The sequence below is a fragment of the Notolepis coatsorum genome (genome assembly GCF_963971535.1).
Source record: "Notolepis coatsorum genome assembly, chromosome: 1".
In the NCBI taxonomy this organism is placed as follows: Eukaryota; Metazoa; Chordata; class Actinopteri; order Aulopiformes; family Paralepididae; genus Notolepis; species Notolepis coatsorum.
The window spans coordinates 80,234,799-80,256,232 of record NC_140165.1 but is presented as its reverse complement, the minus strand read 5'-3'; the positions used below and the strand labels follow the sequence as shown (position 1 = coordinate 80,256,232).

General features: G+C 43.3%; 1 protein-coding gene across 1 annotated transcript in view; it reads left to right on the top strand.

The window, feature by feature from the left end:
* Positions 1–8,629, top strand: part of prelid1b (PRELI domain containing 1b) — a 30,771-nt gene extending 22,142 nt beyond the window's left edge. Inside the window, exon 6 of the mRNA XM_084320841.1 lies at positions 6,233–8,629. Within this exon, the coding sequence (XP_084176967.1) occupies positions 6,233–6,339 (107 nt within the window). The 3' untranslated portion in view covers positions 6,340–8,629. The remainder of the gene's footprint in view (positions 1–6,232) is intronic.
* Positions 8,630–21,434: the final 12,805 nt, after the last annotated feature.

Genomic DNA, 21,434 nt, shown 5'->3' with positions numbered 1-21,434 from the left:
GTCCGCTTTGGCGGGTTCAGAGGCTACGCACAGCGGGAGGGACCGGGCCACCTATCTGCTGTTCCTTGCGGCCCAGCGTCAGTTGACGGCGGGTGCGCTCTGGGATTATTATCACATATGGCGACAAGAATGCCGTTTGGTGGGGTGGATGGAAAGAATGTTGAGGCTGGGGCTTGTTTTGCAGTTCGCATGACCCCACTCTCCGTTCTCAGGTTTGGTACAGACCCTATTGTCAGGATCAGCAGCAGTGACAGCTCTGGCCGACGAGATCCAATCTCTGTTGGCGAAGCAGGCCGTAGTCGTGGTCCCAAGAGAGGACGCGATGTCAGGCATCTACTCCCGTTATTTTCTGGTGCCCAAAAAAACAGGAGGGGTCAGACCTATACTCGATCTGTCTGCGTTCAATCGTCTGATTGTGGTGAGACCATTCAGAATGTTGACCGTCAAACACCTGCTACTTGCTGTCAGAGTGGGAGACTGGTTCACCTCCATAGACCTGAAGGATGCGTATTTTCACATCCCGATTTTCCCTCCTCACAGGAAGTTCCTACGGTTCCTGTTTCAGGGCGTGGCGTACGAATACCAGAGGTTGCCATTCGGCTATTCTCTGGCTCCCCGCACATTCACCAAGTGTGTAGAGACTGCGTTGGAGCCTCTACGTCGTCAGGGAATACGAATTATATTCTATCTCTACGACATTCTGCTCCTCAGCTGGTCGGAGGAGGTCGCCAGGTCTCATACCAGGCTGGTGGTGGAATTCCTCACCAAGCTGGGTTTTGCTGTGAACTGGAAGAAGAGTACGCCTCTTCCCAATCAACAGGTGGAGTACTTGGGCTTGACATTGAGGTCAAGGCCCATGATTGTAACCCTCTCGGAGCAACGGAGGGTGTCTATCCTCCACGCGCTCGGGGGTTTCCGTCCTGGAAAGACGGTCACGGCGCTGCAAGTGATGCGCCTGCTCGGTATGATGACATCTGCTCACGCTGTGGTCCCTCTTGGCCTCCTCTTCATGAGGAGGATACAGAGGTGGTTCTCCAGTATGAGAATAGACTCGGTGAGGGACAAATGGAAACGGTTGACGGTTCCTTTGTCAATATGGGGGGATCTCGCCCATTGGAGGAGGCCTGGTATCCTCACCAATGGGGTCCCCATGGGCAGCAGGCGTTCACACGTCACGGTCTTCACCGACGCTTCCCTCATGGGTTGGGGAGGGACGTGTCGGACCAACACAGTGGGGGGCAGCTGGACGATCCATGCTGCCCTGTCTACCCTGCACATCAATGTGTTGGAATTGACGGCGGTCCTCCTGGTCCTCAGACGGTTCGCCCACCTGGTGGTAGGCGAGCACGTTCTGGTCAGAACGGACAGTATGACGGCAGTGGCGTACAGGCAGGGTGGAACACGATCCACCCGCCTGCATCGGGCGGCGGTCGAACTCTGGCTATGGGCAGCTCTCGGGCTGCGCAGTCTGACGGCGCTCCACATCCCTGGCAAGGAGAATGTGGGCGCGGATATGATGTCTCGGGGCGGTCCTCGTCCCGGCGAGTGGGAACTGCGCCAAGACGTAGTCAGGCAGATCTGGGATCGCTTCGGGAAAGCTTCAGTGGATCTGTTTGCGAGCAGACAATCTCACAAGTGCCCCTTGTGGTTCTCGGTCAGTCGGGAAGACCATCCCCCCTTGGGGGTGGATGCCTTCTCAATGTATCCATGGCCGCCCGGCCTTCTGTACGCCTTTCCCCCTATACATCTGTTGAGTCAGTTGTTAGAGCGGATACGGAGGGAGCGCAGGAACGTGATCCTGGTTGCGCCGGACCGGGGCACAGCGGTGTGGTTCCCGGTCCTGATCCAGCTACTGGTAGCCCCGCCGTGGCCTGTTCCTTGGTCAGCGAGGGCCCTCTCTCAAGCACACAGGTCGCTGTTTCAGCCCCCGGTGATACGCCACCCTCTGATGGTTTGGCTGGTGAGAGGGTAAGTCTGGAGAGGATGGACCCTTCTGTGGTTGACACCATCCGGAATGCGCATGCTCCCTCCACTGTCGCGCTTTACGCGGGTAGGTGGCGTATGTTCCAAGAGTGGTGTAAGGCGGGGGGCAGGGACCCGGTGTCCTGCCCCCTGGATGCTGTCCTTATTTACCTTCAGTCTCTCCTTGATAGACTGTCGGCCTCGACGGTGAGGGTATATGCAGCAGCTATATCCTCTTATCATGTGGGATTTGAGGATGTTGTTTTGTTCAGCCACCCTCTTGTGAGGCGTTTCCTGCTTGGCGCTCGACGCATTAAGCCGGTGAAACGCTCTTTGGCTCCGAGCTGGGATCTTCAATTGGTCCTCGGTCGGTTGTCCTTGGCCCTGTTTGAGCCTCTTGAGCAAGCGCCGTTGGAACAGCTGTCGTTCAAGACCGCGTTCTTGCTGGCCGTCACCTCCGCTAAACGCGTGGGTGAGCTTTGTGCTCTCTCGGTACGGCCAGAGTGCCTGTCTTTTTGTTCCGATAGCGGTGCCACTCTGCGGCCTAATCCTGCCTTCGTGCCAAAAAATATCCGGAGTTCTTTCCGCTCCAGGGATATTATGGTTCAGGCGTTTCATCCGCCTCCTCACGCTAGTGAGTTGGAGGCGGGCCTTCACCTGTCATGTCCGGTCCGGGCTTTGGGGATTTACCTCAGCCGTACTCAGGGCCTCAGGGCTACCGATCAGCTCTTTGTCTGTTACGGTGGCTCTTGTGCTGGTAAGGCACTGTCGAAACAGCGCCTGTCCCATTGGTTGTGCAAGGGCATTGCCCTTTGCTACACGTTGGCCGGGCTGGCTCCCCCTGCGGGCGTCAGGGCGCACTCCACTCATGGGGTGGCGGCCTCTGCCGCTCTACTGGGTGGGGCCTCGGTGGAGGACATCTGTGCTGCGGCTTCATGGTCCTCACCGGGTCCCTTCATAAGGTTTTACCTCATGGACATGACCGGGGGTTCTGTTTCCCAGGCGGTTCTGAGGTCTGTGACCTCTCCTGCTTCCCGTCCTTTGGTGGGGTAGCAGGAGTGTGTGGGTGTGGGCCACAATGTGTTTTGTCACATGTGGTTCCGCCTGTGCTGTGCGTTCGAGAGGTTCTAGTTCCCTCTTGTTCGCACTCGGGTGGAGTTGACTGCCGCCCCTCTTCATTAGGAAGGATGGGGTGGCGGGACTCCCCTCCCCCCTGATGTGGGCTTTAGGGCCCTCAGGGGGTGCATTTGTCGGTCCTCGCGTCTGCTCTGTCCCCATATCTCGATGGCGAAGAGCAGGACACGATTCGTCAGTACGACTAATATAACGATTATGTATATAACCTAGTTATATGAGTACTGGCTGAGCGTCCTGCTCTTAGCTTGCCCTGAGGTCCCTTGGGGAAACTTATCTTGAGGAACGTTTTTTTCCGAGGAAGAGCGAGTGGTGACCACGCCTAGTGCTATATAGTACGTAGCACTAGGGCGGGGCCTGGCAGGTGCTGGGTGTATTGTTTTTTATTCATTGATGGAGTACACTAGGTACTGGAGATGAGGTATATCTCGATGGCGAAGAGCAGGACGCTCAGCCAGTACTCATATAACTAGGTTATATACATAACCTATCGTTAAACTTTCACTACCACACTACAGAAGGTTAACCTTTCACAACCACACCACAGAAGGTTAACCCTTTCACTACCACACTACCAAATGGTTAACCTTTTCACTACCACACTACAGACGGTTAACCGTAATGAGCTGTTTTTGACATGGGTTTTCTAATAGTTATTAATGTTTTTAATCATTCATATTTGGATGGGTGTTTAATAACAAATTTTTCTGTTTTGTGACAAAGAGTTGAATCTTCACGCCTTGATAATATTCCAATAATTTTCATTTAGTTAATGTATTTTTATCATGTGTTACACTAAACAGGTTAGCTAAAAGTTTATCAACTATTTAACTCATTGACTGCCACTCTGTTTTTCCATCTTTAATATCTGGCGCCAGCGTTTCAGACCATTTTGACGATGTTTGCAGACCCATCGTATATTCTATATTATAGCTATGGAGTAGGGATGCTCGATATTGGCTTTTTTACCGATACCGATATACCGATATTGTCCAACTCTTAATTTCCGATACCGATATCAACCGATACCGATATATGCAGGGTTTCCCCCCCCAAAAAATTGAATAATTTCAGGTAATTAACATTACATATCTCTTGTTGTGGAATTAACACAACATTATGCATACTTTTGACAATAAATAAAATCAGAATTTGTTCTTACTTGCTTGCCTGGGTAAATAAAGGTTATAGAAATGTAAAAAAAATAAAATATAAATAAAAGATTTGAAAACCGATACCGATATTTTCCGATATCACATTTTAATGCCGATATCGGCCAATAATATCGGTATGGCGATAATATCGGACATCCCTACTATGGAGACAATAGTATGGCTCATTTGAAAGGCAATATTTATACTCCAACAGGGAACAAACCGTGTATTTCTACATACCTTCGTTCCTGCGCAATCCCAGGCTAAAAAGGCTCACCATAGTGGCCATACTCGTTTTCTGAGGCTGAGATCATCACAATGGCATGTTTTATGATGGGGTTCGGTAAAATAGACGTTACCTTTGTCAGCACGTCCGCCAAAGCCCAATCCACTCTTGCTCCGAAGTGTCTGAGTCTGCACAGGAACAATTTAAATAAATAACGTTAGTTGGCTCTGGCGGCGAATACGAATTGAGAACAAATAACATTACATCCTCTGCCGGTTTGAAAATACTAGAATCCAACATAGTCTGGTGAAAATGCACCTTATGTTATGGATGGATCGTCACCGTTTGTCCTCTTCATAATCATCTCCAATAGTTCGCTCTATGCGATCGCCATTGCCGAACGTTAGTTGCCGCTGGAGTGCTCTCAACTCCGGCGGCAACTACCGCGGAGCGGTGATTAGATACACAACGTTACCTCCTCGGCCGGTTTGACTATAGTACTTTTATGATTTAGTGCTGAGTCCAATGTAGTCTGGTGAAAACGCACCTTATCATCCATAAGTGTGATCGTCACCTTTTGTCCTCTTCATAATAATCTCCAATAATTCGCTCCACGCGTTGCCATTGCCGAGGCAGACGGTTTGCTGGCTACTGTGGCCAGCTCAATACATACAATTGTTAAGGGGATGCAGACCAGAGAAAGACTTTTGTCTTGTTTACATCAGGGTCCCCCATTTTCAATTCATCATATGACACACACGACATACAGATAGACAGTACTGCTACATCTATACATTTATGACATACCAGATTTGCAAATACAGTACTGTTTGTGATACAAAAAAATTCAGAAAAAGAGTGTATATACATTTGACATAGAAACTGTACATTGGAGGAGGTTGGGTAGGTGGGGTGGGGCTGTACATTGGAGGTGGGGGGGGGGGGGGGTTGGGTAGGGGGGGGACACTGTACACTGTACATTGGAATACTGACATACATTTGACATAGAAACTGTACATTGGAGGAGGTTGGGTAGGTGGGGTGGAGTTGGGTGGGGCTGTACATTGGAGGTGGGGGGGGGGGGGGGGGTTGGGTAGGGGGGGGACACACTGTACATTGGAATACTGACAAAGCCATACTTGGTCTTTACTGTACAACTGGGTTAGGACATTTGTAGGGGCCAGTTTCGAATTGCAGTCTCCCGTAGGTGTTCTTTGAGAGTGTTTTTGAAAGTGGGTAGTGATTCACATTCCTTTACAGCTGTGGGTAGGGCGTTCCACATTGATGTGGCATAATTGCGAAACGTGTTTAGTCCCTTGTTTGAGCCGAATCTGGGCTTCACATGATTTGTGGAGCTCCCTCTGGTGTTGTGATCGTGGTATTCACTGACCTTTGGGAAGTATTTTGACATGTACATGGGTACCTTGGTCGTGTAGTGTATCTTGTAGACCAGGCCCATTGCAAGTTGCTGTACTCTGTCGTCTACTCTAAGCCATCCTAGGTTGGCAAAGTGGGCAGGGGTGAGGTGGGTTCTAGGAGTCAGGTCAAGCAGTAGTCTGACTAGTTTGTTTTGAGATGTTTGTAATTTGGTTTTTAGTGCCTTTGAGGTGCTTTGGTACCATGAGGTGCAAGCATAGACGCATACTCGTTTTTGGCGTCCAATGAGTTAATAAGGCTTAGAAGTTCTAAATCATTCAGTCCTTTGCACCATAGATAGATGCATACATATTGAAGTGTTCCAAACTCCCCTGCACAGGAGAAACCCCTCGTATCCATGCCGACCACGAGTCCCCGGAGAAGACCAAGCCCCTCCCACCACAGACCACGCCCACCACCACCCCGAAGCCTCAGCAGTTTGCCTGACTCTCCAGGAAGACCATCAGTTGCCATAGAGTCCACATCAACAAAACAATAAGGTGGTCTGGTCGATACAACTGGGAAGCTGTGGGGGTTCTGAGCATGTGCTGTACCCCTCAGTTTAGCCTGTCCTGACATCACTGTCCTCTCCTCATGTTGAAACATCTCAGTTACCAGTTGGCAGAAAAGCGATAGCAACAACATGGTGCACCTGAGGTTTCAAGACACAAAATGGCTGCTGGTCATTGGGTGAACATTCATCAGGGTGAAAACGGTCACTATACAGCATGGCAGGCACACACACACACACACACACACACACACATTTGTTCTGATTTGATTTCTGTATTATACTGTTCATTTCATTCTATCTTTTAGAAAAGCCTCAATGGACTGGTGTTGAAAACTAGCACTTGTGCTATAAACACGCAAACAACACATCTGGTCTGTCCACTGTGACTGGTCCAATGTAGCTGTGGTGTCCATTTTAGATAAAAGTTTTCATTCATTCCTTCATTCATTCACACACATACACTTGACCTGAACTGAACTCAAGTTTACTATGGTTCTTCTCTTCTCTTACGCACAAGCTATACTAGTTATGGTATACTAGACAATGGTATAAAAATGTATATTCTGAATAACAGCGCTCAGGGCTCAGAAACAAGATATTATAATTTTATATTTATTTTCTTGTATTTCTTATTATTGTTTCTGTTTTTCATAGTTGGATAAGGGTCTGTCATTTCTTCTTTCTGGTTGGTATTTCTATATTTTATAGTCAAATAATTTCGATAATTTTTTTTGTCAAATCAGTTCTATATTTGTTTGGTAAAATGTTATAGTCTATTATTGAATTATTTTTGGTTATATTTTATAATAAAACTTATATAATTAATTCTCTTTTTGGTTAGAATTTAGATATTTTATAGCGAAATGTCTATTTTCTTTTTGCTTAGTATTTACATTTTATAATGACATAATATATCTGTTTCTGTATTGTTCTTAGACCATTTTATATTAGTTAATTATCATTTGTAATTTTTTCTAGTTTTATTGGGGAATGTTAAATTGAACGTCTGCTGTTAATTGTTAATAACAATTTGAATTAATCTTTTGTAGGTTATAAAATGCAACACAATAAGTGTTTTGTCATACTGTTCCAATTAATATTTATTCATGAACATATTTATTTCTGTATTTTTATTCTGTATAATTAGGTTAATCAGGTTCAGTTTCTGTTTACTATGTTGGAAAAGACCTTTTCATAAACATTCTAAATGGGCCTAAATTAATTTCCTGTCAAGCTAATTCTTTCCCTCCGTTTAAAAAAAACTGTCTCTCTATCCCTTGTGTCCATCCTTTGTCCGCGCACCACGCAAAAATGATTTAAACCTTTCATGTAAGCATGCCAGGCCAGTAGGTAGCGATAATAATGTCATAAATCGTTATTGTCACCAGAGAAGAACATTAGGAGCATGCATATTGAGCTTAATCTAGATGAGCATCAAGTTAATAACAGCAAATATATGTATACGCCTCCACGTGGCGGTGTAATGACGAAGTAACGCTAGGTTGCCTTGTAAACATGCAATTAAACCTAAAGCAACATGTTCAATACATATATAAAACAACATGCTCAATACATATAAAACAAACGTTCAATACATATAAAACAACATCCTCAATATATATAAAACATCTTCAATACATAAACAACATGCTCAATACATATAAAACAACATCTTCAATACATAAACAAAATGCTCAATACCTATAAAACAATATGCTCAATACATATAAAACATGTTCAATACATATAAAACAACCTGTTCAATACCTATAAAACAATATGCTCAATATATATAAAACAATATCTTCAATACATAAACAACATGCTCAATACATATAAAACAACATGTTCAATACCTATAAAACAACATGCTCAATACATATAAAATAACATGCCCAATACATGTAAAATAACATATTCAATACATATAAAACAACAATTGCCATGCGCATGTTGAGGTCATGATGGCAGCGTTTCTCCTGTCCACACGAATATGTGAAAAAACGTTTGAGAAATCTCTGCTGGAAGGTGTTTTCCACAAGCTCAGACCTTGTTTGCACTGGAGGAAACAATGGAGAAAATACTGTTTTCAACTCCACATGGCCTGACACATAAAATACACTGAGGCCCAAACTGCTTCTCTAGCAACTGAATTCTACTGAAAAGGTCTATAATGTTATGTCACTGCTATAGCCTTGGTCTGCTTCAATGTAAAAAAAGAAACCTTTATTTAAAACGAGCCATTTAGTAAACAGGGCAAAATATGAAAATAAAGAAAAATGAGTTGAAACAGTTGCAGAGTGGTTTGTGATTATGGTTTTAAATTGTTCATTGGTAAGTAGAGTAATCTTTAGTGTGTGTTGAAGATCATTCCAAGAGGAGTAAAATAAAGGCATAATGTGAATTAAGCACCTGCAGATCAACATATCACAGATGTCATATTCAGATCACATGTCATAGTCAGATCATATCACAGATGTCATATTCAGATCATATCACAGATGTCATATTCAGATCATATCACAGATGTCATATTCAGATCATATCACAGATGTCATATTCAGACCATATCACGGATGTCATATTCAGATCATATCACATATGTCATATTCAGATCATATCACAGATGTCATATTCAGATCATATCACAGATGTCATATTCAGATCATATCAGATCTCATATTCTGGTTCTTCATGGTTTGGATATGACTGATATATTGTAAACAGGATATGACATGTACATGCTCTAATGGAATGCTGGAGTATCCTGGCTAATAGGGATATTAATGTGCATGTGAACGTCCTATAAAAGTAACGACAAGCTCTGTTCCCTTCAGAGGTTTTCTGTGAACAAGCTTTTAATTTGATTTGCATGTTTCAGAAAAAAGGGATTTAAACTATTTCACACAATCAATGGAATCTAGTTGTCCATCTTTAGATTTGCTAAAAACATAATGTAATGGACAATAATCTGTGGTAGATTATGGAACTGGCCAGGTGTTTATGTTGTTATTGTTTTGTTATTGTTGTTTATTTGTAAACAAAAAAGTTACTTCTCAGTTCACTTCTCTTCTGAACATTATGGAACGTGATTCAGTGGCAGCTGTTAATTATGACCAAAATATCAAGTTATTCAGTGGTATAATAACTTCCCAGGAGGACCCATCTTGGTGTAGTGGCATGGTGGTGTAGTGGTTAACACTGTCGCCTCACAGCAAGAAGGTCCAGGGTTCGATTCCCGCTTGGGCCAGGTACTCAGGTGGGGTATGGGGCGACAGTGGCTTGGGAGGTAGAGCAGTCGTCTGGCAATCCGGAGGTTCCCGGTTCGATTCCCGCTCCTCCCGGGCAGCGTGTCGATGTGTCCTTGAGCAAGACACTTAACCCCTAATTGCTCCCGATAAGCAGGTTGGCACCTTGCATGGTTGCCTCCGCCGTCGGTGTGTGAATGTGTGAGTGAATGGGTCAAATGTGAGTAACAAATTGTAAAGCGCTTTGGATAAAAGCGCTATAAAAAATAAAAAAAATAAAAATAAAAAAGGAAAGGGTATCTCCCAGGCCTTTCTGTGTGGAGTTTGCATGTTCTCCCCGTGCTCGCAAGGGTTTCCCCCCCGATAAGATAAACCCAATGGAAAAACATGCACAACAGATCGCTAACGCTGTGGCGTCCTTGACGAAGACGGACAGGAGCACTTGGATTGGTCCCCGGGGCGTGGCTCACGTTGACGCCCTATCTGCTCCCGGCTGCCCATAGGGGGAAGGACAATGGGATGGGAAAAGTGCAGAGAGACATTTCATCGGCGACTCAGTGCATGTGTGTGTGTGTGTTCCTGTGGGTCGCCCATCTCGTGTGTGTGTGTTAAACTGCATGACAAATAAAGACTTCTAGTCAAAAACACTCTCAAAAAACACCTACGGGAGACTGCAATTCGAAACTGGCCCTTGTAAATGTCCTAACACAACCCCCTCCAATGTACAGTAAATTACCAAGTATGGTCTTGTCAATATTCCAATGTACAGTTTTGCTTGTACAGTTGTACAGTGTCCCCCACCCACCCCTCCTACCCAACCCCCCCCACCCACCTCCAATGTACAGTCCCTTCCACCCCCCCCCCCCCCCACCTACCCAACCTCCTCCAATGTACAGTTTCTACGTCAAATGTATTATACTCTCTTTTCTGGACTCTTTTCGTATCACAAACAGTACTGTATTTGCAAATCTGGTATGTTATAAATGTATAGATGTAGCAGTACTGTCTATCTGTATGTCATGTATGTCATAATGTTATGATGAATTGAAAATGGGGGACCCTGATGTAAACAAGACGATTGATTGATTGAATTGAATTGATTGAATTGATTGATTGATTGATTGATTGATTGATTGATTGATTGATTGATTGATTGATTGAAAAGTTTATTAACAGATTGCAGAATGGGTACAGTACAGTACAGCTCAATACATACAATTGTTAAGAGGATGCAGACCTGAGAAAGACTTTCGTCTTGTTTCCATCAGGGTCCCCCATTTTCAATTCAGACGACAGTCTTTCTCTGGTCTGCATCCCCTTAACAATTGTATGTATTGAGCTGTACTGTACCCATTCTGCAATCTGTTAATAAAGTTTTCAATCAATCAATCAATCAATCAATCAAACCAATTATTATTATTATTATTATTATCTTTACACACCTTGGCCACTGGGTGGTGTAATGTTCCTCTAAATGTTTTGTTCTTCAGTCATGTTCTAGATCCTACTGTAGTTTCGTAAATTACAGGTTCCTCTGGACAACAGTAATAATACTATATGTTTGTGATATGTTTCAATGAGCCTGGGTCACATGACAACAGTAGTACTATGTTTGTGATATGTTTCAATGAGCCTGTGTCACATGACAACAGTAGTAACATGTTTGTGATATGTTTCAATGAGCCTGGGCCACATGACAACAGTAGTAATATGTTTGTGATATGTTTCAATGAGCCTGGGTCACATGACAAAAGTAGTAATATGTTTGTGATATGTTTCAATGAGCCTGGGTCACATGACAACAGTAGTAATATGTTTGTGATATGTTTCAATGAGCCTGGGTCACATGACAACAGTACTAATATGTTTGTGATATGTTTCAATGAGCCTGGGTCACATGACAACAGTAGTAATATGTTTGTGATATGTTTCAATGCGCCTGGGTCACATGACAACAGTAGTAATATGTTTGTGATATATTTCAATGAGCCTGGGTCACATGACAAGAAAAGACAAAACCCATTTGGGTTCCTGAGTTGAAAAGCACAAGAAACCATGGTCTCTAGACCAGGGGTCAGCAACCTTATAGGCACGAGTGCCACTGCCACCATTGGCACGCAGTATCTAAACCAATGGCACGCTAGCAAGTGTGTAAGAGAGGAACCTTTTTGAATATGTCGAAGTGTCCTCTCATCCCCATCCCCCCAGGGTCACCTCTTTCACAGCCTGTTATTTATGGTAGGTTGACTGATGAAGGTTGACTGTGTTAAAACGCCATTTTGAGACCAAACATGAGAAAACTTTAAAGGATGAGGCAGACGAGGCTGAATGTTTCCAGGTATGGCAAGCAAGCATCTCATAAAGACGGCAGCGTTCTTGTATAGCGCTCTTATAATTATGAGAGGAAAATGGTTATTAAAACTATTCCTATGCACGTTGCCTATATCGATGGAATAAATTTTTTTGATGTGGTGTCATAATTAAACTTAATGTTAACCTTCATGTTGATATGGCACACTGGTTAACAAGAACAATGGCACTTTGTATCAAAAAGGTTGCTGACCCCTGGTCTAGACTGAGCCTTAGATGGTACATAAATTACATTATATTGCTATTATTACTCATAGACTGGGGGCGACAGTGGCTCAGGAGGTAGAGCGGTTGTCTGCAATCGGAAGGTTCCCAGTTCGATTCCCGGGGCAGCATGTCGAAGTGTCATTGAGCAAGACACTTAACCCCTAATTGCTCCTGATGAGCAGGTTGGCACCTTGTATGGTTGCCTCCGCGCCATATAACTGCACTATTTACCATTTATAGACCGTACAGTGTAAAATATTGGCCAATTCCAAGATATTCCATTCCTCTTTCCTTTTTAGGGGATGTTTGCTAAGAGCGCTAGCTAGAATGTTGCTAATCTAATTTATAGAATAGACGAGGTTGCACAGACGCAGTGAAATTAAATAATTTTATTTATTATTTATATATTATTTATTTATCGTATTACTTATTTATGAAAGAGACAAAAAAATATGCGGGGAACAATAATATAATATTATTTATTCAATATGTTATGGGAAAGTATAGCATTTAGTTCACGTCCTCTTTGGGCAGAGGAACGCTACAGACGGTTAACCTTCTGTAGTGTGGTAGTGAACGGGTTAACCGTCTGTAGTGTGGTAGTGACCGGGTTAACCATCTGTAGAGTGGTAGTGAATGGGTTAACCTTCTGTAGTGTGGTAGTGAACGGGTTAACCGTCTGTAGTGTGGTAGTGAACGTGTTAACCGTCTGTAGTGTGGTAGTGAACGGGTTAACCTTCTGTAGTGTGGTAGTGAACGGGTTAACTGTCTGTAGTGTGGCAGTGAACGGGTTAACCTTTTGTAGTGTGGTAGTGAACGGGTTAACCATCTGTAGTGTGGTAGTGAACGGGTTAACCTTCTGTAGTGTGGTAGTGAAAGGGTTAACCTTCTGTAGTGTGGTAGTGAACGGGTTAACTGTCTGTAGTGTGGCAGTGAACGGGTTAACCTTTTGTAGTGTGGTAGTGAACGGGTTAACCCTCTGTAGTGTGGTAGTGAAAGGGTTAACCTTCTGTAGTGTGGTAGTGAAAGGGTTAACCTTCTGTAGTGTGGTAGTGAACGGGTTAACCGTCTGTAGTGTGGTAGTGAACGGGTTAACCTTCTGTAGTGTGGTAGTGAAAGGTTAACCTTCTGTAGTGTGGTAGTGAAAGGTTAACCTTCTGTAGTGTGGTAGTGAACGGGTTAACCGTCTGTAGTGTGGTAGTGAACGGGTTAACCTTCTGTAGTGTGGTAGTGAAAGGGTTAACCTTCTGTAGTGTGGTAGTGAAAGGGTTAACCTTCTGTAGTGTGGTAGTGAACGGGTTAACCGTCTGTAGTATGGTAGTGAACGGGTTAACCTTCTGTAGTGTGGTAGTGAAAGGGTTAACCGTCTGTAGTGTGGTAGTGAAAGGTTAACCGTCTGTAGTGTCGTAGTGAACGGGTTAACCTTCTGTAGTGTGGTAGTGAAAGGGTTAACCTTCTGTAGTGTGGTTGTGAACGGGTTAACCTTCTGTAGTGTGGTAGTGAAAGGGTTAACCGTCTGTAGTGTGGTAGTGAAAGGTTAACCTTCTGTAGTGTGGCAGTGAAAGGGTTAACCGTCTGCAGTGTGGTAGTGAAAGGTTAACCTTCTGTAGTGTGGTAGTGAAAGGGTTAACCGTCTGTAGTGTGGTAGTGAAAGGGTTAACTGTCTGTAGTGTGGTAGTGAAAGGTTAACCTTCTGTAGTCTGGTAGTGAAAGGGTAACCTTCTGTAGTGTGGTAGTGAAAGGGTTAACCATCTGTAGTGTGGTAGTGAAAGGGTTAACCTTCTGTAGTGTGGTAGTGAAAGGGTTAACCTTCTGTAGTGTGGTAGTGAACGGGTTAACCGTCTGTAGTGTGGTAGTGAACGGTTAACCTTCTGTAGTGTGGTAGTGAAAGGGTTAACCTTCTGTAGTGTGGTAGTGAACGGGTTAACCGTCTGTTGTGTGGTAGTGAACGGGTTAACCGTCTGTAGTGTGGTATAGTGAACGGGTTAACCTTCTGTAGTGTGGTAGTGAAAGGGTTAACCTTCTGTAGTGTGGTAGTGAAAGGGTTCAATTATGTAATTTACGAACAATTGTTGGCACACAGGAGTTGTTGCTTATTGTACAGTTAGCAGCGATGGTGCAGCAGTGACCTGTAATGAACCTGAGACACTTCATCATGATCATCGTTAAAAAAAAAAGGAGGAATAAAACTGGGGTTAAATGTGTCGATACTAGGCCTACCTAGTAATTATATGACAGTTTGTGAACAAGTCCTGTCCTGGTTTGTCAAGAAGAATTCCTGGAAATGTTCTGAAAAAGTCCTGGAAAATGATTCCAGATAGAGAGTGGGAACCCTAATATAGCCCAGCATATATAACGTTAACTCCTTTGATTGTTGGTGAATGAATGAATGAATGAAAACTTTATTTAACAGATTGTGTACAATACAGTATGGCTCAATACACACAATTGTTAAGGGGATGCAGACCAGAGAAAGACGTTTGTCTTGTTTACATCAGGGTCCCCCATTTTCAATTCATATAGTGTTGAATTGGTCATAGGTAATCTCTCAACATTTAACTGGACTTAAAAAGTAAACCAAAAGTAACTAAGTAGCCTAATCAGTTAAGAGTTTTTCTTATAAGCGTAATATAACAAATGCTTTTGAGGGGAATTTCTCGATCCTTGTTGTTAATAAAAGCGGTTGGTTACATTTATGACACCGTGTATCCGTGTTGTTGATGAGGACGAAATGGTGTCATGATGAATTCTGCAGGGAGACCCCCCCCCCCTTGTTGCTAGGAGTAGCAGCCTCCCGCAGCACACAACGAGCGTGTCATCTGATTGGCTCGCACCCTCTCATCTTCACCCAATAGCGACCCAGTGCGTCCGCCATGAGAATCCCTAATTTCCCTTTAATCACTACTACGAGATTTATTATCATCATCATCAATGCTTTGACGATATAATAAACCAACATTTGCTACAGCTTGGATTCACCATTTTTTTTTGCAGACAGTGTTTTTTTTCATTCCCACATACAATGCCATGTATATACCTACGGATCCAGTTAATGTTTTGTATTTTCATAGTTATTGTCGATGCTTTGAAATAACAGTTTGGTGGTATGCAGCTCTCTAGTATTATATGGCAGTCCGTCCGTCCTTCCATCTCGCCACCGATAGATAAACAGATCATCCGTTATTGCAGGGGGATTTGTGGGCGGGGATACGGTGCCGTTACCGGCTGCTGTCAAGCGACTGACAACCAACAGCGGAGATACTTCCGGTGTGACAACTTTATCTTCAAAATAAAAGCACGGACGTTGCTTTGTAATGTAGGCCTACGATTTTACCATACACACACAGATGCCAGTAGTTTAATTTGGCGACCACAGTCTCGCGCCGATTTATAGGCCAGAGGACAGAGGTTTGTTTACAAACCGATGTACTTTCTAACAGCTATATATATAATTTATAGTATTGCTATCTGTCCATTCTCATTGTCACTTGAGTGCATAAACCGTGCCTTCATAATGGCTTAAAGAAAATAAAAATCCATCGGTTGGTTGTCATTTTATAGCATCGTGAATATAAGGTTTATCGCACTTTTCGTCTCGTCTTTTTTCTGGGGAGCTAGATAATAGGCTAAACGTTGGCGCCGTTATATCAAACGCCATTTCTGCTGTATATATACAAATGAAATAAAACAAACTGCGTAGCATCCGGACTATTACAGAGCATTTATGGATGAAATGGGGGCGGCGGGGGACGCCGATCAGTATTATTGATTAGCAATACAGTGTGTGTTCAAGTAGCCATTTTCACTGATCGATCACGTTACGTTTTAAAACAATGTCCAATCCAGCTGTAATTTGGGGGAATAGTATCCTACCGTCAGGCCATGTGATCGCCGGCAGCATTTCGTCATTAGTCATCGGAATCTGGTAGATCGATATGTCCATTGGCTAATCATAAATCCCATTATTCCAGGCTGAAATATGCGTTCGGTAACGGGATCAAAGATGGAGGGTCTTCGTTTGGAACCGAGGCTCATATGAAACGCCCACAGACAGTGAAAAGAATTTATTTTTCAATCGCCCTCAATGATACTGCAGTGGAGTGCAAGATTCTGGTGAACTTTTACCGGTGCTCCATAGAAACCATACTCACCAACTGCATCACAGTCTAGTACGGCAACTGCACTGCCTCAGACCGGAGTCGAGTCCGGAAATTCTCTCCATCCTCCCTCCCCGCCCCCACCACCCCCTCCCCTCGGGGTGCTCTGAGACACACAGACTCAAGGCTAGTCTAACATGTCTCAACAAATGCGCATGTTTGTATTAATTAATGATTGTGCGGCCATTATTGCTATCAAATGTAATAATTGTGAATGATTTTCTGTAATGAGTTGTAGTATCAAGCATCCTTGACTTCCAGGGACAACGATGTAAATAAGTCATTGGCTTTTTCGTTCCTATCCTTGACTAAAGCAAATATGTGATGTAATGATCTGTATATGTTTTGTTGTCTAAATAAATACCTACCTACCTACCTACCTACCTACCTACCTACCTACCTACCTACCTACCTACCTACCTACCTACCTACCTACCTACCTACCTACCTACCTACCTACCTACCTACCTACCTACCTACCTACCTACCTACCTACCTACCTACCTACCTACCTACCAGAAAGCACTGCAGAGGGTGCTGAAAACCGGCCAACGTATCGTTGGTACATCACTCCCTGCAATTGAGTCTATCCATCACAAATGGTGTCTGAGGAAGGCACGCAGCATTGTCAAGGACACCTCTCATCTCAATCATGGACTGTTTGTCCTCCTCCCCTCCGGGAGGTGCTACAGGAACCTCTGCTCCAGGTCGAGCAGACTCAGGAACAGCTTCCTTCCCTCAGCTGTCATCTCCCTGAACTCTGTGCCACGTTGACAGCCCCCCCCCCTCACCATATAAACTCAGAACTCTGACTCCATTGCCTACTCCCTATATGCTCTGCTACCCATACTGTACAAACTTTGAACTCTGTCGCCTAAACTCAATTTATACCCTACTGCTTTCATTGTCTACAACTGCCCTACACTGTAATCATAGTAATTGTAATCATAACTACCTACCTCATACTATAGTCTACCATAACTTTGTAAGATATCATGTACAATAGTGCTGTATATACCGTATATATACAACATATACATATAATATATATATATCCATATCTGTCTGAGTATCTTCTTCTTTTTTTATCCGTCTGAATACCTGCATATAATCCTTCTATATACCTACTTATACACCTGCATATGACCCATATAACTCTGTATGTTAGCATGTACAATAATGCTGTATTTATTTTTACACTATTTATATATCTGTACACATTTGTCTGTACATACCTGCATATAATCCTTTTTTCTGTAGATACTATATCTATATCGGTAAATATCCCTTACCGAATCTTACAAGTTACGCTGCTGGCCAGTAAACGACTACTACCATAGTATCTTTATACCTGTATCACTATACATAGTACTACAGTACAACTCTGTACATACATCTGATTAGCATTATACTCAGTTGTACTAATTCAGTTATTTTATACCCTGTTTAATCACCTGTAAATTATGCAGCCTACTACTGTATGGCTTTTCAGTAAAGTACATAACCTACTGTGTGAGGTTTTGTCCTTTGCTCACTTACTCGCTCTGTTCCTTTAAGCCTACTCGCTCTGGTTCCATTTGTTTTCTGTTAATCATTTCATTCCCCTATTCACACGCTTCTTCCCAGAGACGTCGTTGATTGGTTCTCCCCCGTCCACACGCTTATCAATCACATCCCTCAGCTCTCACTGCTTGTCAATTAAGCATTCCCGTATTATTTATACCCCGTTTCCCCATTCAAGTTTTGTTGGATCGTTTTGATATTTCAGTTGCATTCGCCGTTCCTGCTGCCTGCTGTTGTTTCCCTGTGCTTTGCCTCCAGGATATTCAAGAAGCATACCTCTTGGACACCCTTTCCCCGTGGCGACGCGCTCGCTCCGTTCTGTTCCAACGCTCTTTACGCACAACGCCTGGGTGAGTTTTTTATGACTGTCTTTGATCCAATTCCGTTTTTCGTGTGTTTATATAACACTGAAGATTTCCAGCTTTTTATCAGACAGTCACTTACCCAGCGTTTAGCCTTTTTTGGATTGTTTTCATTGGGATAATATTTTGGCCTAACATCTCCCACTGTGTGTTTACACACCGAAGATATTATCACATTGGATTTGTATTTTGGGACTTCGCTCACAGTGTTTATTTTGCACCGAAGATATCTATCACTTGGGATTGTGTTTGGAACGTTACTCACAGTGTGTATTTACACCGAAGATTCAGTCACTTGGATAACTCTGTTTTCGGGTACAAGTCACCTCTCCTGTTCACCTGCTCTGTTCCACCTGCACTCTGAGTTAACTCGCTCCCTCTCTCTCTCTCGGTCCCGCAACCACCTCGGAGATTCTGCCGAGAGAAGTCTGCAGAGCGGCTCTGACGTCAGCGTCTGCTTCCCCTGACTACCATCCCGGGAGAAGCTGCAGAGCAGCAACATTCATCCTTGCTTGTATTCCGGTCTTTGTTTGAACTCTTCCAAGTCTGTGCTGTTTATTTAGTCTTAATAAACAAGCCCTTGTTTTTGGCAACTCTGAATCCTACTCTCTTGTGTCGTTGCGTTTGGGGTCGGTGTCAAACCATAACATTCTGTATGGCTAAGTAAGCAACAGAGCCTACTGTATGGAGTTATAGACTAAACCACACACACAAAAACGTGTAGCAGGAGCATTGCTCTCCCCTCCCCCAGTGATGGGCACTCAGCACAACATGTACAGTTTCTTCGTCAAATGTATATACTCTCTTTTTTTTAAACTTTTTTTGTATCACAAACAGTACTGTATTTGTAAATCTGGTATGTCATAAATGTATAGATGTAGCAGTACTGTCTACCTGTATGTCATGTATGTCATTTGTTACAGTATGATGAATTGAAAATGGGGGACCCTGATGTAAACAAGACGAAAGTCTTTCTCTGGTCTGCATCCCCCTTAACAATTGTGTGTATTGAGCCGTACTGTATTGTACCCATTCTGCAATCTGTTAATAGAATTGTCAATCAATCAATCAATGGCTGTAGCCTACCAAGTGTTTAACCAAGTGTGAAGGTGTGAAACGAGTAACAACGAGAATATATAACACAGGGCATTACCGAGTAACGCAACTGCGCTCATTATTAACAAAATAATGGGTAACATATGTGTACGATTTTGTGATCTTCTTAAGATGTTTTTTAATATTACGGGGGACCCTGATGTAAACAAGACAAACGTCTTTCTCTGGTCTGCATCCCCTTAACAATTGTGTGTGAATGAATGAATGAAAACTTTATTAACAGATTGCAGAATGGGTACAGTACAGTACAGCTCAATACATACAATTGTTAAGGGGATGCAGACCAGAGAAAGACTTTCGTCTTGTTTACATCAGGGTCCCCCATTTTCAATTCATCGTAACATATATGACATACATGACATACAGATAGACAGTACTGCTCCATCTATACATTTATGACATACCAGATTTGCAATTACAGTACTGTTTGTGATACAAAAAGAGTCCAGAAAGAAAAGAGTATATACATTAGGCGTGGAAACTGTACATTGGATTGGGTAGGTGGGGGTGGGGGGGGACTGTACATTGGAGGTGGTTGGGTTCGGACATTTACAGGGGCCAGTTTCGGGTTGCAGTCTCCCTTAGGTGTTTTTTGAGAGTGTTTTTGAAAGTGGGTAGTGATTCACATTCCTTTACAGCTTTGGGTAGGGCGTTCCACATTGATGTGGCATAATTGCGAAACGTGTTTAGTCCCTTGTTTGAGCCGAATCTGGGTTTAACATGATTTGTGGAGCTCCCTCTGGTGTTGTGATCGTGGTATTCACTGACCTTTGGGAAGTATTTTGTCATGTACATGGGTACCTTGGTCGTGTAGTGCAGTGGTTCCCAAAGTCGGGGTCGCGACCCAAAGGTGGGCCGCGAGCAGCCACGGGTGGGCCGCGAGATGATTTAAAAAAAATAAAAAAAAATACAAAAAAATACAAAAATATATATATATATATTTTTTTTTTTTTTTTTTTTTTTTTTTGTCGGGCCACTGAACTTAGAAGCAGGCCAGGACAGTGTTTCTAGTTGTATTCTAAAATTCTATTCTATTGTATTCTAAAATGTGACTATATGGTTTTATATTAACTTAATAAATAAACAAAAACAAAAAATCTACTTATTTCAACAAACATTTCAAACTAAATAACAGATTATGCACATAAAATGCTGAAAACAACCGAAGCAACAATAGTATTTTAATGAGGCTATTATTATTATTATCATTATTATTTTGCAACAAGTTAGCCCTCTCATAAATAGCACATATAAATGAATAACTAACTTGAACTAACTTAATAGGATTGAAGTGATATTTGGCTTAAAAAATCGGTCGCCTGGCAAAAAAAAAAAAAAAAAAAAGCCAGACGATGTGCGTTGGGCCGCGGCTCTCTGACGCCTTATTTTCTGGGCCCCGGCCTGAAAAGTTTGGGAACCCCTGGTGTAGTGTATCTTGTAGACCAGGCCCATTGCAAGTTGCTGTACTCTGTCGTCTACTCTAAGCCATCCTAGGTTGTCAAAGTGGGCAGGGGTGAGGTGGGTTCTAGGAGCGTGTATTGAGCCGTACTGTATTGTACCCATTCTGCAATCTGTTAAATAAAGTTTTCATTCATCATTCATCCATTCATTCATTCATTCATTCATTCATTCATTCATTCATTCATTCATTCATTCATTCATTCATTCATTCATTCATTCATTCATTCATTCATTCATTCGTTCATTCTGTGTTTTGGAGCAATGTTTTAAAATAAAACAAAAATAAATCGTATAGAGCTTTTACTTTTAAAAACGCAGACCCATTAAAACCGGAAGTGGTGTTTCCGTCGCCGCTGCCGCTGGCTTGACGCGGGTGTTCATGGCGGCAGGGCCAGGCGAAGGGTCGCAGCCAAGAGGGGAGACAGCGAGGAGATCCGGGGGAGCCGACGGAGAAGCGCCACGGAGGACCACCGACTGCGACCGCCCGCCCGGGGAATAGAAGCCGTCGGTGAGCTATGATCGGTAAACCGGCAGAGACCCCGCG